Raw genomic sequence first — 19,749 nt, 5'->3', positions numbered from 1 at the left:
CCAATATTTACCAGGGGGTTGTTACGTCTCTGGTCACGCAACTGTTAGAAACATGCTGTTTTCTTTTTTTTTAGGTCGGGTAGAATCTATCTCCGTTGATCCTGTTCGTTTGTGTGCTGCTTTCATGGCTGTACTAACGTTACAGCTGTAGCGCGCTGGGTTTACGTTTTTAGAGGTATATCTGGCAACTGTCAAACTGGCTGTTGATAACAACACACAGGCCAAAACATAAACAGAAATTCCGTCACGGAATGTAAATTTCAAAAAGAAAAAATACTGACATTAGCATTGTTGTCAGAAAAGATAGTATTTCAGTTTAACATGTTTCCTTAATATCTGATGAGGCATTGGTGTCATTTTTGAATTTATTACAGTACAAATATTACATATTGGACCTTTAATAAAAAAGGAAAAAAATGAGATTTTAACTGTGTCGGGCTCGGACACAAATTTCTTAATGCCTGTTGGGCTCAGGCCGGGTTCGGTCACGGCTCTGTCGGACGCGGGCCGGCTCGGACAGAAAAATTCGTCCCGATCCGGACTCTAGTGGGCATCACTGATGGGCCGAAGGCAAAGCCAGAGTCGGTAACGCAGGCTACGGCGTGGATGGACTCTGTTCTGAATCAGAAGAAAAGCACCGGGCGCTCGCTCTGTGAAAGGCGCCGTAGGCCTACACGTAGCCTAGATGGCTGGTAGCTGTCTATGTGTTCATATAACTTTATACATGCTACAACTGGCTGGAATCATTACACACATCCTCTCCAAGGAGTGCACCAGCTGTAAAATGTCCCGGAGGAAGTTCATGCAGCAACTGTTAGGTTAGGTTATAAATGTTCAAATAACATAGCCTACTTTTAATTGTTATTTGGCTGGAATTATGTTGAATGAATTTCCCCCAATATGTTTCGGGACATGAATGTATGAAATAATCACGGTTTAGCCTACTATGCCATGATATGATATCAAGGGCGTTGTATTGAATCAACAGCCACGTGCAATTTAGCTAGCAGGTGAAGGTGAAACTAAAAATGTGCAAGCACTATAGACTAATACAGGCTTAAGTGAACTGACAATATAAGTTAGGCTATACTACTTACAGTTCTCAAGGATGCACACATGCCATCTCAACTGGTCTCTCAACTCTTTTTTCTTTCTCCCTTTTCTCTGAGTGGCACCCACTCGCGTTGTGAAGCGCGTGTCCGCGCTATTCTGCGACTCTCTAACAATCACTGCTGATAGACGGCTTTTTCTGATACCCTGGCGGGAGAAATATAACCGTGGCGGACCGCCACTTGCCAATCAACATAGAGGATACACTGAACCCCCAAATAATTAAAATAAAGAAATAAAAACCACAATATCTAGTGAATAAATGTTGATTAATGTGGTAAAAATACCAATAACAACAAAACGGTACAGATTTTTTGCTGCAGTTCCGATTGACAGAAAAAATATGTGGTGCAGGCTCTAAAGATACTTGTAATTGAAATACATTTGTTTAAAATCCGTGCTGTGCGTCATAAAAAAACCCGAAAAATGTGTGTTCATACACAAATCAATAGATTAAATTTGGACTATTTCACAAACTGCTGTGAGACTGGGTTGGAGAGATAGAGATACAGGCAGAGTTTTAATTTTTTCATTTTTTTTTTTCATTTTAGACTCATATATAGCTAGGCCCCTTTGTGTTTTATGACCCACCCATACACCCGACCACCTTCCTACGCAGACCTGAGCGGTCTTATACAGCAGCTGTCACTGTGGTGCATACAGCAATAAATACGTGGGATACATATACATTTCAGTGCATTACGTTTTGTAGCTTTATGTACGAATGGTTCATGAGAACAGCATGGTATACACCTACCTTAGGTTTTGTGCCAAAACATGTTGCCAGTCGACATTTATATCACTGTGAATGAAGTTGTACTTCCCACTTAGCTTGATTACTCCATTATTAAATCCAAGGGTTGCACTGGCTGAGGGCACATAAGCAAAATAAAATATTATATAAATTGCAATGTCTTAGATCTAGTAATTCGTACAAAATTATCTTATCAAATAAAGTAGAGTGTGAGCCTATCTTACCAGAGAGGTCATATTCCAAGAAGATCATGGTAGAAGTACAAATTGAATTCAGCGAGGTTACAAGATTTGAGTCCTTTTTCTCCACATTGGCAGTTGTTGATACGTTATAAGTAGGGGAGGAAACGTTCAGAGTGGCCATGAGGGCTCCAAAAGCTGGAATAAACACACTTGAAGGCAGATTTAAGGTAATTTCAGGGATTTCAATTTTTTGCTCTGGGGTATCGATGGTTGGAAATTGGAAGTTGGAAATCTGGTTTGCGATTTCATTTAGGCTGATGGTGTGCTCTTCAATTGTAAGGGAATTTGGTAGTGTGAAAGATGAGACTGTGATTCCATATTGTGGCATCTTAAATGAAAGGAATGACATTTCCCCCTGTAGATACTCTGTTTCAATATCATAACTAGGCACTGACATTTTTGGCAAGCCAGGCAGCATGATTTCAAAGTCTGTAGTGGTGATAACCTTAGGGATGGTAAGGTTCTTAGGATCAATTGTAAAGTGTTCCACATGCAAATTGGTAAATGGCACATCAAAGGCTGGAACGGAGATTGCAGGGGGAAGAGCGAGAAAATCAGGGACATCAAGGTTTTCAAATCGCATGTCTATGTTCCTTATGGAGTATGGCATTTCTTTTACCCAAGAAGGCACTGCAATACTAATCCCAGGGATGATAAAAGTGATGCTGTTTTCAAATAGTTTGAATGGAATTGTATACTCCTGGCCATCCATGGTCTTTGTGTAAACAATGCTGGAAGATATTTTAATGAATTGTAAGTCATCCATATTTGTGACCTGATCATACTTGAAAACATCCCACAGGGTCTTCTGATATACAGGAAGCCTAACTGACTTCAAGAAAGCTAGGTGGCCTTCCACTGATTTGGTGAAGTCCATGCGTACTTCAGATTTATCATTGGACACAAGTAAATCACAAGCATGGATAAGCGATGCCAGCTGTTCCTTACAACTCCAAGTGAAAGACTGCTTATCTGAGCTGATGACAAGGTTGATGCTCTGAATAAGTTCAGCACGACCCAAACTACTTGGCTGACTTCCAGCAATGCTCAATGTAGTCTTGAAAGTTGTTAAAGGAACAAAATCTAGTTCTCCCTTAACAATGTGCTTTCCATTTGTGTTGAAATTTTTGAAATCAACATAGTTATTACTGATGTAGCCAACTGTTGCAAACATTCGCTGCAAGGAGACCTCAAGAGCCAAGTTCTTATTCATGTTAAACTGAAAAATGTTGTTTGAGCTTTGTTTTTGATTTTCCTGTTTGTCAATGTTTGAGTTAAAGACAGTCCTGACAGTTGAACGGAGGCTATTGGCATTTAGGTAGAAATTAGCCTCATTTTCTAGATCTCCAGCAAAGTTACAACTGTCCATTATCATTATGTCTGACTTTCCTTGGGTAGAGGTCTCCAGTGACACATAGTTAGAAATTGCTTCCAGTGTCCAGTTCATATCAATGTTTCCTTTTCCTACAGACTCAATCAGAGGAATGTTAAACATGTAATTTAGTTTTTTCTTGGAAATAACATTTGGCTTGGTCTTGGTATTTCCGGTGAGTTCCTGATTCAATTCTAGATTGAGGAAGGGGAGATTGATTTTAGCAGTGTTGGCTACAGAAGCTTCCATGCTCCTTTTGGTGAGACTAACAGCACATTCATGGTTTGCCTCCACATTGTTATGCTCCAGGTACACAGTGGTAGCCAGTTTTATTCCTCTCTTCCTTGTCAAACTGGTGGTGCCATCAATTTTTCCATTCAAAATGTCAAAGACAGATGTTGAAGAAGCTCCGAATCGTGCAACAATGTCAGACTGGTTGTAAAGGCCAGCATTAGCACTTAAGCTCATAATAATAGATTTGAAGGAGAAGTCACAAGTTATGTTACCCATAGCTGGGATCAAAATGTGGTTCTGAATGGCTGGTAGTGTGAAAGTGGGCAGCTTTATTTCACTTAAAGTTTCTGGAACATGGATGACAGGTAACTCCAAAGATGGTAGCACAAGGGTATAGGATGGAACAGAGAAACCCAGTGCTGGAACTTTGAAGCTTGGTGTGCTAACTTCCTTGGGAACAAAGTAGCTAAAGGCCGGCATCTCAGCCCTAATAGAAGAAACCTCAATATTTAATATGGGTATTTTGTATCCAGGGACAGTGAAGATTCTAGGAGGCAAACTAGAAGTGTCTATTTTGTGTTTGATATACTGTAACTTTGCTTTGTTGTACGAATCCTTTAGAAGTGCAACTACTCCATCTCTACATTGTTCAAATTGAGCTTGGATAATGTGGGCATTGCCAATAATTGTATTGTAAATTGGTTCAAGGTGTAATTCAAAGCTGTGTGTATCAGGGTTCTTGTAGTAATAAAGCTTTAGATTCATATCGAATGACTGTTGAGGAGTGGTAAGCAAGGTTTCAAATCCAGCATTTTCCCACAGAGAAAGGTCTTTGACCTCAGGGGTTTTAATTGCGAGATAAGGTACAGTTATCTCTGGGATAGATAGAGGAACAGTTAAAAAGTCCAAATTAGCGTCTCCATTAGCTGATGAGTGAAATAAGATTTCCATTTCATTGTTTTCTGCTGTGAAGTTGTGATTGTACTTGTATTGGTTGAATCTTGCCAAAGTAAACCAACAAGCACGCTGCTTCTCAGAGTTTAGTATGACACCATAGTCATGCTGGAGATCCACCTTTCCAGTAAGTTTCAAGGGGAAGAACATCTTTAAGTTTACTTTATTCTTAACATCAAGCACAATCTCAAATGGATGGGCCATGAATTCCAGCGAGTTGGCCATATATCCACTCAGACTTTCAGTGAATTCAGCATCATGAGAGGCTGTCAACGCAACTTTCAATTCCCCAACATGAGCCTCTCCATTTAAAACCACAACACTCTTCTTGACAGATGGAAGTTCAGTTTCACATCTTGCTTCAGCAGTGATATGGCTTAAGACCACTGATTCAGCAGTCAGTGTTTGCCTAGATTTCATGGCCTTACAGTCTGCTTCTCCTACAAAAGTTAACTTGGCCGTGCTAAAATTGATGTTGAATTCTACATTGCCTTTGTATGTACCTTCATCAGAGTAGTCTTGAATGGACCACTTTCCATTACCAGTAGTTTCACCGGTCACAGTTATTCTGCCTGATTCCATTGTGGCTTCTATATTCTGTTTCATTGATGCCTGACTTGAAGTTTCAATTGACGGGATGTCCAAGATGTGGTTGTAGGTTGTGTCTATGGCTACAGAGATTCCATTCTTTAATGTAAGTGCCATATTGTTGACCAAGTCTGTCGTGTACATTTGGGTTGTGGCCTTGGTAGTGGTCTTAGCAGAAGCCTCAGCAGAAGAGCCAGTGAGTGTCAAGGATCCTTCATGATCAATCGAGAAGGCCACAAATGTAGCTTTCACTTTTTCTGTGAATAGCAAATTCTTCATTCTGGGAGCTTCCAACTGAGCAGTGGCTTCAAAGCTGTATTCAAGGGGTTCAAAGGGTGATTTTGCATAAGAAGTAATAGTGGCTGTAAACTGTGGGTTTTTTGGTATGGACGTTGAGTTCTCAATCTTCCCTGTAGTTTCAAGAGTGTACTGAGGGGAGTTCACTCTAAATTCTCCATGTAGTTTGCCAAAAACTGGGATACAAATGTCACTGGGAATCTCAGGCAATTTGTTCTCTGGAATTGGAAGCATTGTGATTTCAAAGCCATTCAGATTTAATTTGGGGATATTGAAGGCTGGAAATTTTATTTCGGAAAGAGTTATTTCTGGAAAGGTGAGATCTGGTAGTTCAGATAGGTAAAGAACTTTAAGGTCACCAAAGATTTTCTCAGGATCAGGTGTTTGGATCTCAAATGCTTGGATTTTGTCAAGGATTGCAACTATATTTGCTTTGATCTCATCAAAGTCTATGGTGAAGGCAGGAATTGTGTAGGATTTGAGGATGGTGAACTCAGGGACTGAAATTTCAGCTGGGATGCTGATTTCTTGCAGTTTGTTCAGGTTGATTGTAAAAGCTGGAATGACAAGGTCAGTGAGAGGTACAGTAAAAGTGGGAATTTCCATCTTACCTCTCTTCAATGCACCCATAACTCCATCTACAGTTTGCTTCATCTGGGTGATGATCTCATTGTCATTGCCTACTTTTCTGATCTTCTCCATCAGTTGGTTAAACTGTGCAGAAATGTAGGACACTCCATTACTGTAGGATTGGCTTGCCCTTTGGAGGTAAATGTTCATTTCATTGCTGATATTCATGTCAAGGATTCTTTGTCGCATGTCCTCAAGGATATCCTGCACTTTTAACTTGATGTCATTGTGAAATGTAGTGTCAATCACTTTTTTCAGTTTCTTTAAAGCATCAGCTACCTTTGTGTTTTTGAGTTTGTGCAAATATGTAAAGATGGAACTTTGGATCTCTCTAAGAAATCCCCTAACTGCCTCAATTTTTTGCACAATCTCATATGTTTTAATTTGTTCATTGACATAGTTTGTTAGTTCATCAATTTTCTTGTTAATCTCATTAACAAATGGACTGTAGTCAAATTCCTTGATTGACTTAAGCATTAAAGAAATGCATCCATTAAGGTTATCAATGCTTTTCCTAAAATCAATTTCTCTGAGCTGGCTTGTCACACTGTGCATAAGTTGCATAATTCTATCATAAACAAATTCAAAGTTAATAGATTTCAGAGCATCTACCATTGATTGCACAGTCTTATCAATTTTGAATTCCCTGATTAGAATTACTACCTGATCCATTAATTCTTTAAATTTATCATCAAGACTGTATTTTAAAAGTAGATCCCTAATGTAAAAATACACTGTATTTATTTTGTTGGGGATTTCATATTCATCAATCCAGTTGACAATAACATCATTCATAGATTCCATCATATTTGCTATGTCTGAAGAGGGGATTTTATATGATAGCTGTTCAACATACATGGCCAAATCAATTGAGAGAAGATAATCCTCTAATGTTTGTAAAAACATGTTGACTTCAAAGTTCTCAATGTACTGCTTCATTTTAGACAGTTTGTCTTTGATTTTCTCCAAGATTCCATAGTTAGAATCAAGTTCTCGCAGCCACCCTTCACTGCTTTCCGTGAACTTCTGTAAATCAATCTGTCTGATTATGTCCTCGAAGGCATCAAGTACTTTAATAAATGAATGCTTGATTTCATACTTCTCATCAAAGGCCCGAAGCTGATTTCCAATTTGTGAAAGTACATTTGTTATCGTGTCGGCAAGGTGTCCGGCCTTGACATAGTCTTTGACTGTAAGGATGAGGTCTCTAAATTTGGTGGCAATGTCCATTACCGTATTTTCCATGTTCTTTCTCAAGTTGTTCATCGCAACCTCTAAGTCATCCATTGTTAGAGCAAACTCATGGATTAAATGATCAAGTTTTGCTTTTATTTGATTCACTTTGTTCTCTAAGTCAATTTCTCGCATGAAGTCACTCACTTGCATGGGTAGCTGATCTAACTTGGCTTTAAAGTCAGTAATTCTTTGATTAATATCTAAATTGCTGATGGATTGTTGAAGCAATTCTAAGGCTTGTACAAGTGTGTTCTTGAGCTTCTCAAAAGCAACAGGAAAACTCTTAATGAATGGGATGTTAATGATATGACAGTCACTGTTCTTATCGTACTTGAGGAATCCAGCCATACTTAATTCTTGTATTTCAGATCTCTTGTCTTTGCTTAATTTGCTGAAAATGTCTGTTAACATTACTCCTGAAAACTCAAATCCAATCTTCTCAAGATTATTGTAAGTACTGATGTCCTGGTTATAAGCATGGTTGTTTAGTCCAGATTTTACTTTCCAGGTCAGAGATTGGTCACTTGGTGTCAGGAGGCCATCAAATTTGTTGTCCAAATTAGTGGAAGACTCCCCACTTGAAAGTATATGTGTGATTGATACTCGGCTGTCATGTGAGTATGCAAGAGCTAGGGGCTCAGCTTTAACCAACAACTTGCTGTAGAGCTGTCCAGTGTGCTTCCCGTATAGATTCATTTCTCCATCACTGTTGATAAGAGCATCAACAGTGAGGCTGAAAGGCAGTGTCATAGTGCGAATGGTGCTGTCAAAACGTAGAGGTTCAGAATATATTCGTGCCTCACAGTTTGTCTTGGAGGAAAGGGCAGCAAACTCAAGTTCACAGTTGTGACTTAGCTGGGCATCCATTACATTACCAGACATGCTGTGTTTTATTGTACCAGCCATATTATCATACTTAAGTTCATAGATATGATTCATTTTGTGTTCTTCCCCATAAGATCCCTTCATCCTTCCACTCAGATCCATCTTAATCAGCTCAAGCTTCATGTGGCCTTCATTGTTCAAACTGACATCATACAACTTGAGATCATTTGTCATATCAAACAATATAACAAATGGTTTCATATCAACATTGGTGTCTTGCTTGTAGTAAATATCTTCACAGATGAAGTTGTTAGTCTTGGAGTGCAAGGCTAGGGTCCACATAGTGAGGGTCAGTGTGTGGCTATTTTCTGTATTCATCTGCTTCAATGTTCCCATTGTATTGCTAGTAAAAGTCAGAGCCCTTTGGTTAAGTAAAATATCAATGTTGTTTCTTGTAGTTGCATCATATGCATGGCCCTTAAGGACACCATTCAAAGAGGCTACCACAGGTGTGATTTTACCCTCAATGCTCAGCTCTCCTCTGCTCTCCTCAGCCATCACTTTGGTCCCAAAGGACAGGAATGCTCCATTGTTGTCTATCTCACCACTGAATATATTCTCCACCGTGACAGAGCTGCACTGAATGCTGTTAGTTCCACTTGTGGTCAGACCATTTCTACCAATCGTAACAGAAGCTTTGTGCAATCCACGACCTGTATCAAAGGTGAGGGAACCTTCAGAGTTTACCTCAAGCCCATTTGAATCCAGGGATCCTGTTATAAGTGAGTATGCCCTATTTGTGTCATCATCTGCCTGTGACTCAATTGTGAGGATGGCCATATGGCTGGACCCACTAAGCTCAACTTTGTTATTGAGCGATTTACCCATGGCTGTGGCAATGGCATTGCTCTTTAGGGTTAGTTGTGCATCTTTATACTTGAGCTCTGCTGCATGCTTAATAACATCCTTCTGGGCATTGGTTTTGAACACAATGTTCAACTCAGAGTTTGCATAGATTCCATGTATCATGTTGTGAACTTCAATAAATGGCGAGTTGATGTGCAGGGTGGACTCTCCTCTTCCTTCTCCATCTAGTGGATGTAGGTTGTAGCTGTGGGTGTAGGAGGTATTGGTGTAGAATGAACCTATTTTAAGTGATCCGTCCACGGTGCCATCTCCTGAAATTGCATCTGAATCTAGAGCTGAAGTTGACTGAGCAGAGTAGTAAAGAGAGGCTTGCATGCCTACTGGACTAGAGGCTTCAATCTTATAGCTGGCCCTTGCATTCAATTTGTTGGTTACCTTTAAGGTTTCTAAGACACTGAAGCTTGTGTCAATGAGGCTATGGCTGAAGGAACTATTCAGAAGATACTTGAGATTATCATCAGCTCTTCCTGACATCATCCCAATTCCTTGAAACAGAAAGAAAGGATATAATTATCAGAATCTGTAACAGCACAGGCAAAGATGTAGAATAATTTCTGAAAAACACATGCTTAATGCTAATGCTAATGTTATTTGCTGCAATTTATTAAAAACTCTTAATATAAGCGTGTGCTCCAGATCTCATCATTCCCGATGGAAGGTCAGTTTCACAGAAACAAAATTTTATTTTGACCAACTATAGTAAAAAAGATTTTGAGATCTTATCTGTCATGCCACTTTTTCCTAGTGAATAAAAGCCCACACCATTATTCAAGGTGCTTTACTTGAAATACTGTACAAAATTAAGTCTGGGCTGGGATTGCCTCCACAGAGCTCTCACACTAGAGTTTGACTGACATGGCCAGGAATGGATACACACGGCTTTCGCTTTCTGATGTGACAAGCAAACATGGAGGTGGATGAGCGGATGACGGCTAGCAGAGCTGACAGCGGCTATACTGCTCCAACTCTGCACAGCACGCTAGGGGTGCTCAGATGAAGGTTACTGCTGATTAACATATCACAAAGGAAGGGAAAGGGTGGAAGAAAGGGGAAGTGGCAACAGCGATAACAGAGCTAGCAGTAGTAATCAGAGTTGGTTACACTAGCTCAATGGTTAGCTCACACTCTCTACCTGGCTATCGCCACAGAGCGATGCACATCAGCGGTGACGTTAACCGACCTGACGAGGATGTCGGCATTATTAGCAGGTAACCACCGTATGAGTCCCATTCTGCTGCAGAAGAGCGGAACGGGCAGTGCACAGTGCAGAAGGGCGACAGGGTGCCGCTAGAGATGCACCGATTGACCGGCCGGTGACCGTAATCGGCTGATTTTCACGTGACCGGTCATGACCGCCGACCTGCTGGTCAGTCTGACATATGCCGATTTTATGCCGGACAAATTCACTCAGGTGGTGCATGATTAACATCGCGCAACATCAGCGCACCTCCGCTCCATCAGCTGTTTCTGAAATATCATAAAGTCGTAATTATACGCGGCTCTGCAGAGCAGTCTGCTTTACTGATCTCAGGCGCACGGTCAGCCTCTCTCTCTCTCTCTCTCTCTCTCTCTCTCTCTCTCTCCCCCCTCTGAGGCTGAACAACTGGAACATGAAAACCACACTCACGCGGGTCCCGTGAAATATGACAGCTACAGTTTATCGGAAAATAGTGTTGGACACACTGACTTTGATGAATTTACTGTTTATCAGACCCCAGATGAGACAAGAAGCTAACGTTAGCAAATGCTGCGGTCCCTCTGCCTCCCTCGCTGCACTAAAAAAAAAAAAAGAAAATGAGAGACGCTGTATTCCTCCGACACGTTGTATTAACGTTACTGTTTAAAATTAGTTGGGATGCATACCGCTCCAAACCAACATTAAAAACGTAGTAATCTTCCCTCAGCGTTTAGTTTTTTTGCTAAACTGTGTGTAAAATGAGTGGTGATGTTAAATCATCTGTGTGACGTTTATGTTTTCAGGTAACGTTACTGTTGATGTTCAAACAGGCCTGCGTGTTTGTTTTCAGAAATATCTTTATACTGCAAGGCTATATTTATTTAATTTTTATTGGTTATATATATATTTTAGTTGGATATTGGATGTGAAAAGAAGGAAATGGTTCTAACATTGCACTTTAGATGTGTGTGAATCACCAGGAATAATTTATATTGTTCTATTTTATAGTGATCGATTATCTGTTCAAAAAATGTTCCATGTTCTATGAAAATGTAAAATGTTCTATTAAAGAAAAGATAGAAAATAAATATTTGCGTGTGCTGTAAAGTAGTTAGAAAATATGAAATCGGTATCGGCAGGTCCAACTCAATGAGAAATCGAAATCGGCCTAGAAAGTTGTAATCGGTGCATCTCTAGTTGCCGCCAACCAGCTAGCCAGCGAGACATGAACACAAAGGGAGAGACCAACAGTTTCAACAACCCTTTCTCATTGCTAGGTCGTCAAATACAGACGCCAAAGGGAGGTACTCACATGCACTAACTTGCATGTGCAGCTGGACCGGCTACCAAAACAATGTAAATGGACTGTATTTATATAGTACTTTTCTAGACTTAAGGACTACTCAAAGTGTTTTAACATAATACAGGAACCTTTCACACACACATTCATACACTGATGGCCGAGTCTGCCATATAAGGTGCCACCTGCACATCACATTCCAAACATTCACGCAGCATGAGAAGCAATTTGGGGTTCAGTGTCTTGCCTAAGGGAACTTTAACATGTAGAGTACAGGGCCAGGGCATACCTGCCAACATTTGGTTTTCAAAATACGGGAGATTTGTGCAGGGGCATGGCGGCGCGACCGGGGGTGGGGGTGGGGGGGGGTTTACTGTTAAGTGTACTGTAAGTCTGTGCTACCAACATCTATGCCATCTTGAGTTCAGCTTGCTTCACGTTTTCTGCCTCTGTCTGTTCTTTCATAATGAAGGATGAAATCGCCTGTGTGCCCTTATGTGCCTCTTCTGCGCGATGCTGCCACTGTGTTTTAAAGGGTAATGTCATTTTCCCCGCCGTGCGCTACATAAAAATCAATGCGACACACCTTACAAAAAGCATGGAGGTTGTCGATATGACTAGGTAAGATGCATGTAAATTGTTGCGCCCAACATGTTGAAATTTACAGCTATATTTTGCATATACAGCTTCACCTGCCATCTTTATCGGCTCGCTTTCGGGTCTGAACTTTCTGCGAAGCTTGCACAGACATCAACTGCGCACCTGGGTTATAGGTTGCCAGGTTGAGGTGACAAACGGGTTGAAAATTGTATATGGTGTTAGGATGCGTTTCATACAAGATCTGGCAACTGGTCAAGATTAAACGAACATATTGGTCTGATTATTTATAAAGGAGTTTGGGCCATGCAAATTACGTGAGTTTACTGGGAGAAAAAACAAACCGGGAGAGGTCCGGGAGATAGGGCTAAAAAATGGGAGAAAGCCGGGAAAAACGAGTGTTGGCAGCTATGGGCCAGGGATGGACCTTCCGATTGAACCCCAAATTGCTCCTGATGCTGCACCATCTGTGTGTAAATGTGCGTTGTTTATCTGATCACCAGTGTGTGTGTGTGTGTGTGTGTGTGTGTGTGTGTGTGTGTGTGTGTGTGTGTGTGTGTGTGTGTGTGTGTGTGTGCCTGTAGTGTCTAGCTACATTGTGTAAGAAATTGTATATGACAACCAACTGAATATTACTTTCTACCCCCTCCCATTCCGAGCGCGTTTTAACTCCCACTATGGCCATATTATTCCAAGACGTACGACTTCGTCCGTGAGTGTTCCTTCCAGGGTAATAATAGTTTTACGTTATTTTGGTACCATTTCATTGCTAACATCAGCTATCAGGTTCCCAAATATATGCAAGCTAATGTTAGTAAAGTATCAGTGCTATCGTTATTCTGTATATTGTACAAGATAAATAGTGTAAGGCTATGTTTACAGCGTAGGAGAGAAGCAACGGAGGTTTGTGTTTTTAATATATTACTCTGAGCAGTATGAACAATGTCAATGAAACCGAAATTAGCTGTTAGTATCTCCATCGTTTACACGCAGCTATTCTAGCTGTAGCTAGTCTGTGTTACAACTGCACGACATGAGTTGTCTGCCAGGGAAATCACGACACATATGATTACGTTTATGTTACAAGGTAGACAATCCTTTTTCACCAACGAGAATACTTTGATTAGTTGGTGGAAGTAATTACACATGAATGAGCGCATATTTGTGAAAGAACAAAGGAGTTTTTGCTAAGAATCAACTCAAAAAATTACACAATGGAGCTTTAAGATTAGAAAAGCATAAATGCAATCCATTGACACAACGTACAGGACCTATAACGATTAATTGGTGTTTTAAGAAAATGTTTACCTTCAAGCTTGTATGACAGTAGATGAAAAGGTGATTGGGCCATAGCTTTGTACTGTGCAATGTAGCTTGGGACATCAACAGTGTTGTTGCCCCCAGTGATGGAGCCTTCCCAGCTGTAAAAGTTGCTGTTGATCTTGGTGGATGCTTCAGCTAGACCGAGAAGAGGGACAGTGAAATCCAAAGAAGGTGGTATAGTGAAGGATGGTAGTGGATAGTTTTTGGCAGGGATATATAGACCTATCTCTGGTAAATCTATAAGGGGAATAGAGAGAGTGGTTGGTATGTTTATTTCTTCTGACTTTTTGCCTCCATGTGGAAGAGGAAGTGAGATGGCCATCTTATCCTTGTTGAACTGGTATCGGAACAAACTGTCACTGTTGAGGTAGAAGAGAATGCATGATCAATATCGTTCCAATTTTAGACTGCATCTGGAGTGACATATGCCGATCCCCTGCCGACACTGGCCACTCACTACACCGACCTGTGCCGGTTCTGTTCCACCGACACACCGTTTAACGGCAGGTGGACGTGCTAACGTTAGGCAATGGCCAGTGACAAACACTTAAGTAATTTCATATATTCTTGCAGATGTACCCAAAGTATTAGAGCTAACATGGCTATTGTTGGCTTCGTTACTGTATTGGCTTACTCCATGGATGTATTAATGTACCAAAGTGGCATATGCCATCAGCTGCCGTGGCTGGTAGGTGTAGTCAGCGGCGAGTGCCACCAGGGGATCAGTTTATGCCGCTGTACCACTGTGGCATATGCCATCAGCCAACGGCAAATGCAGCTGTAGTGAGTGGCATGTGCTTCCATGGGAATTGGCTTATGCCTATACCACCACCGTAGACTGTATGATTACAGTATACATGTATTTGTATGTCTATGCTAGCCGCTGTAGTCTGACTAATCAATAACAGTAAGCCAACTAAAGTTAACCAAATAAAAGGCATGCACTGTTATACGTTTCTCTCATCTGTTCTGTTGCTGGGATATGAGTGATGCTTTTAAAAGGAAAGTAACGTTAAGTAATTTTATATATCATCAAGTCTAAATTAATATTAGGGCTATAGCTAACAGTCTGACTGTTAGTCTCTCTGTTATAGATATAACAGAGATTTAAAGCTAACAACCTTAGAGCAAACAAAAACTGTACTTTAAACCATAATAAAATACAATTACTTTTGGCATGTTTATAGTAGAACGTGATCACACATTCCATCATATAAAACTCCACATTGCGGAACATTAACCAGGCATACATATGACATAACGTTATCTATTATTCACCATAAGGCCACTTTGAATTCAATCTCGGCACTACTGTGCATCTGAAAATGTATTAACAAACTGTACAGGCGGGGTAGGGAATCAGAGAACAAAACAAGTACTGTAGTATAACTGAACTGTTAAATTAGGGTTTATGCGCAGTAATACCTGAAAGTAATGTTCTTAAACGATCAAATAAAAATAAAACTCACGACTGCAGAAACAGTTTCTCAGGTAGGGCTGGCAGGGTGAGATCTGAGATGCTCCTCTTACTTCGCAGGTTTGCAAGGTAGGGGATGCTTGCTGTCAATTTGTCTAACCATATATCACCTGCCTTCAGGGTGACATAGAGATAAATTACATGTTACTTAAAGCAAAAACTGTAAAGCTTAAAAGCACTCAAGAAAATACGTAATAATGAAGACAATATCTCTGGTTCATATTCAATTTTTATCCTTATCAAGACCATCAATGTAAAAGTGCAATGCTAAATCAGAGTACTTAAAACTCTGGTGAACATGAAGTTTCATACATGGCATTATACACACCAAATGGCACTATCCACCCTAAAAACAAGTATGTAATTCGCCCATAGACTAACTTTTCACCATAATTCTTAGTTTTTGAAATGTTATGAAAAACAACAAATCAGAATGATAAACGCAAGCTCCTTGAAAAAGGTAATAAATAAATGTCAAAGCACTACCTCAATTCCTTTGGTCACTATGTGACGCAGTTTCATATCAGTCTTTGCCACTTTCTGGTCCAGGATATGATCGATGAGCTGTTGCAGCTGCCTGTGATGATTCTCTATATTTGGGATCAGTTTCTGAATCTCTGACTTCAGATGTGATTTCAGTTCCACCTCAAACGTTTCATCATCTGTAAAGAGAAAATCTGAATGTACCCACACATACAAATTAATGAATGGGTCTGTTGTCTGTGTTAAAGCTGTGACTGATGGCTGACAGTTACTGTATTTAATGGAAGCTTTCTGTTGGTAGGATGTCTCAGGGAGGTTGATGACCATCTCTAAGTCCATGAACACATCCTCATCCCTCTTCAGGGTTGCAGTGACAGAGGCATCAGTTTTCAGAGATGGAATGGCCATCTGGATTTGCAGCATGGCATTCTTCATCGTGTCAAGTCTACATTAAAAACAAGGACAAATAGGTGGGTAAGACTGCATTTCAGTTTCTTAATTATTTGCATTTCCTGGGATGTTTCTCATCAACTCAAACCTTCTAAAACCAAACTGTCTCAAGAAACCAGACAGCACAGCTGAAACTTCAGCGTTATCTATCATAAGGAAGGAAGGATTGATGGTTTGTTTATAGAACTATGTACCTTGAGTGTCCAACAAGAGTCAGCTGTGGGATGTTCCTGTTGGTGACATCAATGGTGATACCTCTCATCTTCTTTCCTTTGGCATCACTGTCCGTTACAGCCAGCTTGATGCCTGCTTCCACGTCGTAGTCAGGAATGACAACCTCAGCGGTGAGAGTGTTCTTGTTGCGGTTGTATCTCAGAGCTACAGTGGCCTCAGATGAATCGTACCCTAGTAGCAGCAGTATTTAAACTCTTTAGTCAGTTTTTATTTCCAGGAACAGTAGCAACTGGTGGCTTCAAGATCTATTAAGGAGGTGCCCATATCAATGTCATAAGCTTTACGTGCACTTAAGAATGTAGTGTAAGTAAGGCACACATTCATTCATTTATTCTGGATCATTATGGTTCCAGTACATTCCCGTACCAACCTGGGATGGTTACGCAAAACCCAGGATTATGTTCGACAAAGCCAATGTCTAGAAAATTTGGCATACGTGATTTGAAATATGGCAGCTATGGTATGGTTAAGGTTAGGGAAAGGGTTAAAACTGTGGTTTAGGTATGATTAAGTTTAGGCAACTAAAACCATTGATTATTAGGAAAACATTGTAGTAGTGTTACTAAAAAGGTGAATGTTATTTGCAAGTCTGTCATAAGATAAACTTGCATGAAAATAAGATATGCTGCATGCCCATCTATCACTTCAAACTCCACAACCTTACTTTGCACCTCGCTACATAAAAGACACACTACTTCCTGTATTGCCACTCAACATAGGTACTGGATGTAAATTGTGGATGTGGAATTGTCCCATGTGGATGTAATTCTTAGCTATACTGGGCTGGCCCGTTACATGCATGCATGCTCACATACACACAAACGAGCACACACACACAATCTTATAGTACCTTCTGCCTTAAGGGTTAGCGTCAGAGAGTCTACTTTATGCCGACCCTTTTTACCCTCTCTGAGCGTTTCGTCAGTGATGGTGGCAGTGTATTCTGAAACTTCCCCTGTTGGCTGGATTTCAACTGCAAACCTGAGAAAACAACACAGGTTTAACTTTCTGGTCAAGTATTTTAACTATGTACAGTAGTTGGTTAAAATCATACAGTACTGCGTTAATATATCAACCAATTACAGTAAACTATTTACATATCAGCTACCCAACCTACTTAAAGAAAAAAATGTATGTCCCCCATGTGGGACGTGTTCTGTTAGCCACATGGGGATGACATCAATAACATGACTGACTGCATCACAGAGTACATTAAATTCTGTGAGAACATCACCACGCCCTCCTGGACTGTACGCTGCTTTCCAAATAACAAGCCATGGATCAACCGTGACCTGAAGGCAGGGCTGGGGTAAAAAAAAATCAGCCCTGGACTTTGGACACCCAGACCAGCCCACCACAATCGGCCGGACATGTCTGTCCTTGCACTCCCCTTCAACTCATGTACATACCAGCAGGGTTCAACATTAGCACCATTTGCCAGCCAAATTCTGGTAAAATACGCAAGTGGCTGGTAGATTTGCTTGCCTCACCAGCCAAAAAAAAAGTAAAATTTTAACATTCACTAGTATTTTGGCTGGTGGATGAAAAGTTTATTTTGCATACCCGCCCCTTATACTCTCACTAATCTGAGTGGTAAGTAAGAGAGCTTACTAACCGCTAACTTGTCCTCACTAAACCTGTTTGAGTCATGATTCTTTCACCCGAGTCTTTAAATTGACTCATGAATCGCGAGTCTCTAGTATCATTAACTCGGATCAGTTGAGTCCTACTACAATTCAATTTAAAATGATAACAGTGCCACACAAAAACCTCTTGCAACATTAGCTACTACTAGTTCTAGCCATCTTTGCTGCCAAAAACTTAATAACTTACAATTCCGAAGGCAACGACAACTCAACAAGTCAACTCAAGCGACTGAGTGAGCAGAGAGACAGTCCGAGACAGGTAGGAACTTCCCGACCCGCAGACTCAGAGCCGGAAACATTGCAAGCTTGCAGACCATGGGACTAACTCAAGATCTCACTTGACAGGTTTAGCAAACAGCCATCCCCTGCCACCTATTTCACATCCCCAACCCCCCACACCTTCTCACTGGCTCTCCCACCGCCCCCCTGCTTTATAATCACACCTGGCCAGGTGAGGAGACAGCTGGAGAGGCTCACCAAAGCAAGGCTGACAGCATCAGCCGCAGGGTCCTGAAGACCTGCCCAGCCTGCTGTCTGCAGTTCTGCAGCATCTCTTCAACCTGAGCCTGAAGAAGGTGCCGCTGCTATGGAAGACGTGAGATCTTCTCTGGACCCGCTACAGTTTGTCTACCAGCCTGGTCTGAGAGTGGACGATGCTGTCATCTATTTGCTGCAGCGAGCTCATTTGCATCTGGATTGCAGTGGCAGCACTGTGAGAATCACATTTGATTTCTCCAGTGCATTCAACACCATCCAGCCACTGCTACTAGGTGAGAAGCTGCAGCTGATGGGTGTTGGCGTGTCCACAGTCTCCTGGATCACTGACAGGCAGACCACAGTTTGTCCGTCTGGACAGTGTTCTGTCTGATGTGGTGAGTGAGTGGTACAGGGGATCCTTTTCTGTTCACCTAAAGGCCTTTTTATGGTTGCGCGGAGGCTCCACGCAGAGCTTTCGCCGTAGCCTACGTAAGTGGCCTGATGTTTATACTTGTGCGCTGGTGTGTGCGTCGAGCCGGTATGTGTGTTTGGGGAGTGGGTGATAGAGTGAGGGAGAAGTGAGAGAGTGACGGTGATTAGCTTCGGAGTGAGTACCGACTTTAGAGTCATAGTGAGAGAAACAAAGTGTCTCCCCTGGTTTTCTGACCACGGTGGGAAATCTGTAGCAGGAAAAGTTAACCCTCTCCTTGATTTCATGTTGTTTATGGAGAAGGAGAACCAGGAAACGAGTCAGGGGAAATGCAACACTACCAAGTCACGGCCTAGCGACGTGCGTGGCTGCGACGTGTAGTTACATTTTTCAAGAGGTGCACATCAGGCTACAGCGTAGGGTCTGGTGTCGATGCAGAGGGGTTTGCGGGGGTGCGCCGCCAATTCGATGCACAACCATAAAAAGGCCTTTAGACACCACAGACTTCCAGTACAACTCAGAGTCCTGTCACTTACAGAAATTTTCTGATGACTCTGCAGTTGTTGGGTGTATAACGGATGGACAGGAGGAGGAGCACAGAGTGCTGGTTGACAACTTTGTGGACTAGGCTGGTAAGAATCACCTGTTGCTGAATGTGGATAAGACCAGAGAGATGGTTATTGACTTCAGGAGGAAGGTAACGGCTCTGCAGCCCCTTTGCATTCTGGGTGGAGATGTGGACATGGTTGAGGAGTACAGATACCTGGATGTTAACATCGACAACAGGCTGAACTGGAAAATCATCAGCACTGCTGCTTACAAGAAGTGGATGAGCAGCCTATTTCCTGAGGAAGCTGATATCCTTCAATTGTGCAGCGGAATGTTGGAAATATTCTACCAGGCTGTTGTGGCCAGCTTTGTTCTTCTCCGCCATCTGTTGGGGCAGCAGCATTGGAGCCAGCGACACAAACAGAATGAACAAAATG

At 41.4% G+C, this 19,749-nt stretch overlaps 1 protein-coding gene across 8 annotated transcripts in view; it reads right to left on the bottom strand.

Annotated features, from left to right (window-relative positions):
• Positions 1-19,749, bottom strand: part of apoba (apolipoprotein Ba) — an 86,940-nt gene that overhangs the window by 41,728 nt on the left and 25,463 nt on the right. For 3 of the 8 annotated variants that reach the window (XM_039785565.1, XM_039785566.1, XM_039785567.1), the window contains 8 exons: positions 17,061-17,191; positions 16,171-16,381; positions 15,799-15,971; positions 15,530-15,705; positions 15,036-15,157; positions 13,552-13,925; positions 2,089-9,654; positions 1,868-1,979 (listed from right to left, as the gene is read on the bottom strand). In XM_039785565.1, coding sequence (XP_039641499.1) covers positions 1,868-1,979; positions 2,089-9,654; positions 13,552-13,925; positions 15,036-15,157; positions 15,530-15,705; positions 15,799-15,971; positions 16,171-16,381; positions 17,061-17,191 — 8,865 coding nt within the window. Of the gene's footprint in view, positions 1-1,867; positions 1,980-2,088; positions 9,655-13,551; positions 13,926-15,035; positions 15,158-15,529; positions 15,706-15,798; positions 15,972-16,170; positions 16,382-17,060; positions 17,192-18,333; positions 18,846-19,749 lie in introns of those variants that run through there. The other 5 variants (XR_005637303.1, XM_039785570.1, XM_039785571.1 and 2 more) reach the window with 3 other exon arrangements.

Source organism: Perca fluviatilis, chromosome 20 (genome assembly GCF_010015445.1).
Source record: "Perca fluviatilis chromosome 20, GENO_Pfluv_1.0, whole genome shotgun sequence".
NCBI classification, from domain to species: Eukaryota; Metazoa; Chordata; class Actinopteri; order Perciformes; family Percidae; genus Perca; species Perca fluviatilis.
This window is presented reverse-complemented; position numbering and strand designations above follow the sequence as displayed.